General features: G+C 52.0%; 1 protein-coding gene across 1 annotated transcript in view; it reads right to left on the bottom strand.

Moving 5' to 3' along the window:
* Nucleotides 1–2,917: 2,917 nt before the first annotated feature.
* The window catches only part of FBXO10 (F-box protein 10), a gene marked incomplete at both ends in the record, with an annotated part of 11,637 nt that continues 10,423 nt past the window's right edge, over nucleotides 2,918–4,131 (bottom strand). The window contains 3 exon segments of the mRNA XM_010142228.1: nucleotides 2,918–3,193; nucleotides 3,302–3,454; nucleotides 4,040–4,110. Coding sequence (XP_010140530.1) covers nucleotides 2,918–3,193; nucleotides 3,302–3,454; nucleotides 4,040–4,110 — 500 coding nt within the window.

The following is a 4,131-nucleotide window of genomic DNA, read 5'->3' as shown; positions in this document are numbered from 1 at the left end:
TCCCTGAGCAATACCTTTCCCATCTAACCCTTAAGGCTTTCTCACCAGCAGAAATTCCTGCAGGTGGAGCTGGAATGACGTCCTGCTGCTGGAGGAAGTTATGAGGCATCGGTTGTCACAGAGTAATTGCTTCCCTGTGGTTCCTGGCGCAGATGCCTGGACAGAGCATCTTGTGTCCCCAATGTCCTGGGGGTCCACAGACAGTCTGAGCGTGGCCAGCCTGCCCTTCAGCTCCGGCTAAGTCGTGGTGAGTCGACCACCTCTGGATCACCAAGCCGGAATATTGTGCAGCAGCTGGGTTTATTTTCGTTATAATAGGTGTCCTGGTTTAATTCTGACAGGATGGAATCTCATTTTGTCACCTGTCCCCTAAGGACAGTGGTGATAAGCATGATCTATAGCAGAAAACAATTTGTTACTGGATTCAGCTATATCAGTATTATCCAGGACAAGGTTGTCCTCACTGCGGCTTTGCACTGATTTATCTAGGGAGGACTCGTAGCTTTCTGAGATGCTGAGCAGCCTGAGGGTACGCAAGGACAGACGGACAATCAGGGTGTGGCTGCACTGTTGGTGCCTAATTCTCCTGTTGATTGTTTTCTGCCGGCGGCTGTTGCCTCCAAACCTCGAACTGGAGATGTGAGCCGCTTTGAGTCCCACTGCACCTTCACCATGCGGTTAGGTCCCACCAGCAGAGTGTCTTCCAGGCTGAGAAACACCCGCTAAAGCACAAGAGAGCTCCAAAAGGTTGGGAATGTGCTCAAAACTCAAAAAAATAGATCTGTATAGGATTCTAGCTGTGGGCACCAGCATAAAAGGATGGAAGCTTGTGGGAGAGAAAGAAGGCAGGCTGGGTGGGTTGCATGAGACTGAAACGAACTGTAGTGGGGCTGGGGTGTCTTTACTGCAAGTTGTTCATCAATCTGGAAGAATATGGTATGACGGCTCAGGATAGGCTGTCTTGAAGGCCGTGCTCCAGCAAAGTGAACCTTATTCCTGTGCACCATCGTAATGCCATCACTTGCGTGTTTTGAAGGATGGGGATGCTCAGTGTGGGGTCTACTCTGTGCCCGTCCTCAGTTACCTGCTGCAGGTGATGAAGCAGCCCTAGATATGGGTAGGTGTAGCTCTCTCCCCCTCAAGGGGCCACGCTTGTTGGGCCTGTGCCAGCATCCTCACAGCCCCTGCACCAGTGAAGTGTGACCATCAGCAGTTTTATCCGCAGCAGGTACAAAACATTGGCTGTGTGGAGTTCACTGGTGGGGCTTCAGCGAGGAGCAGGATCTGCTAAAGGGCCCGAGCCTCACAGCCCCTGCACCAGTGAAGTGTGACCATCAGCAGTTTTATCCGCAGCAGGTACAAAACATTGGCTGTGTGGAGTTCACTGGTGGGTCTCCAGCGAGATGCAGGATCTGATAACGTGCCTGAGAAAGACCCTGTGCCCCTGTGTTGCTCCCTGTTGGCAGGGAGTCTGGGGCATTTTGCAGCTTCAGGGTTTCCTCAGCTGGAAATTAATCTGTAACTTTGAGTTTAATAGTCCCTGGGGGACTGCCAGTTGGCTTGAACATTTGCGTTACAGGCCCTCCGCATGCCCTGTTGCGAGGAGATCTACAGTTCATGCCTCGTGTGGCAGAGCTGGAGGTGTGGTTCCATAATCTTTGCTTTTCCTGGTAAGCCGAGTTTTTGTGGTTACTTCTAGAGCCTCCTGCATCCCCTGACCTTTCTCTGGCAGGTGGAGAACCTTGCAGTCTTGCATCTGATGTCTCTTTTTTTTCCTTTCTGAAGAGTTTTGGAGAGGGTGTCCTGCTACTGCTGAGAGCAACCAGCCAGAGCTGGGGAGCTGCTGTGGAAACCGTTGAGCAAGGGCTGGGATTTGGTGTGAGTCCCACAAGGCTCTGCTTTAAAAATGTACGTTCTCGGCTCTGTTCGAAAAGCAAAGCTCAGCTCAGACAGCTGAGCTAAGCCAGCCAAGGCGCTCCCCCCGCTTCCACACTGCTCTGCTTTCACTACATTTCCCCATGAGTACCTGCTGGAAGACCTCACGTATATCCCACCTTAATGTCTACCTGGGCATGTCCATGCCCCTCGTGTGCAGAGCTGATGTTCTCACAGTTCCCTCTCCCCTGGCTGTTGCTTTTTCTTTCCTTTTCTTTCCTCTAATTTTTTTTCTTCCTGCAGTTCAAGAGCCCAAATTATTTCAACACACTAAACATTTTTTTGACAGTTAGTGACAGGAACAAACCCTTTTTCTCCCCTCCCCCTGGTTTATTATTTAAGGGTAGAAGATCATTGCATCCAGCAGAGCTGATCTGAACTCTCTGTTAGCAGGAAGGGGGAGGCTGATGGGGATCTGTCAAGGCACAGAGTTTGTGTTCATCAGCATCTTGGGAGAAACAGTGATGCCAGCTGCTTAGGAACATCTGGTTCTGGTTGTTCTCCCTCTATCTCAACCTTTGCTTTTCTTTTTTTCTTTCCTTTTTTCTCTGTTTTTGGAGTGTTTAGCGTTACTAACTCTAAACATTGGATCTAGTGCAGTGACAGCCTGGTTTCTCCTCTTCCACTCAGGTACCAGAGCCCTGCCAGGGTACTGGTCCAAGTGACCAGTACCAGTAAAAACCTTCTGGCTGGTCATGGGTTTCTGAAGGAGAAGCCTCAGTCATGAAGACCACAAATGGACTTCTGCTTCTAAAGGCCACCCAGTTTCTTCTGTCACAGTATACTTTCTGACTGGGAACTTAAGGACAAAATCCTACACACACTCAGGTCGCAGCCCACCATTCCTACAGGGTACTCCTGGCCTAGCGGCAGCTGAGAAGGACCCTGGCAGACGCCAGCAGTGGTGGAGAAGGACCACACACCATTCTGCACACCACCCCTTCTCCTGGAGCCCAGGAAGAGCCCTGGGTGCCGAGCTCACCTCCATTGTGGTTGATGCTGTTCAACTCCACCAGTGCCACGCTGACGGGATGCTGGGCAGCTGGGTAGTCCTCCTCGCTGTTGGGGTCATTCTCCCCACTGGCACCCTCCCTCTCCTCCTGGAGGCTCTGGTTGTCCCCCTGCCTGGGGTGGTGGTTACCAGTGTCATCCTTGCAGCAGAGTACTGCCACCTCATAGATGCTGTTGTGGCTGATCTGGTTGTTGATGAGGTGTGAGAGGCTGGAGGATGGCATCCACACACTGCAGCCCTTGTTGCCTTCAGTGTGGGGTGGAACAGCTGGGCACCCACCACAGCCCTGTGCTGGGCACCCACCACTGCCTCCTCCTGGGCACCCACCGCAACCCCTTGCTGGGGTTTCCTTACCATGAATGGCATTTCCCTCAGTGAGGCCCTTCCCATGCTCGCCCACCAACATGCCGTCCAAGTAGCCGCAGAAGATGAGGTTGTTCCTGAGGACAGGGTCACCCCCATAGCGGGTGTCCACCCCACCCCACTGGTTCTCACAGATAACATTCCCTGGGACTGGGACAGGGACAGGGAGGACAAAGCAACCACAGCAGCCTCCTGCCCACAGAAGAGCAAGGAGACCTGGCCCCACCAAAAATCTCCCACTGCCTGCGTGGAGCCCCAGCCACAGGATCTTCCCCATTCCCCCATTTCCCCAGTACGGTTTCCCACACAGGAGACTGGTCATGAGCAGTTCCAGTAACCACCACCTCACTGTCCTCTGCAGTGTCCTGCAAGGCAGAGTGGAAAACCACTCAGAGGTGCCACAACAGCAGGAAGGCATCATAGACAGCTTTAGCTTACAAACTAGATGGGAAAAAAAGCAGAGACCACGCAGCAGACTGGTCTGGAGCGCAGTTCCATATCCCAGCTGGGCCAGAGACAAAAAGACCAATAACTTGGAGGACACACTGTGGAAAGACACACTCCCTCCATCAGAGGCAGCAATGCCAACTAAAAAGTGCAAACCAGGGGATTATTGCATCTAAAGTCACCCGAGAACCACAATAAGATAAATTTTGCAATCAAACAAACAGACAGAGGCTGAAAGACAGAAACAAACTGGGCATAACGATGATGTTTTCATTCCCATACCTGTGATTTGGCCTCTCCCGTTCTCATTCACTGCTATTCCAGCAGCCAGTCCCTGCAGAATACGGTTCCCACTGAGGTAGGAGAAGAAAAGA

This window comes from Buceros rhinoceros, unplaced genomic scaffold (genome assembly GCF_000710305.1).
Source record: "Buceros rhinoceros silvestris isolate BGI_N320 unplaced genomic scaffold, ASM71030v1 scaffold2078, whole genome shotgun sequence".
Lineage (NCBI taxonomy): Eukaryota > Metazoa > Chordata > Aves > Bucerotiformes > Bucerotidae > Buceros > Buceros rhinoceros.
The sequence above is the reverse complement of the archived record's forward strand: the minus strand, read 5'-3'. Positions and strand labels throughout refer to the sequence as shown.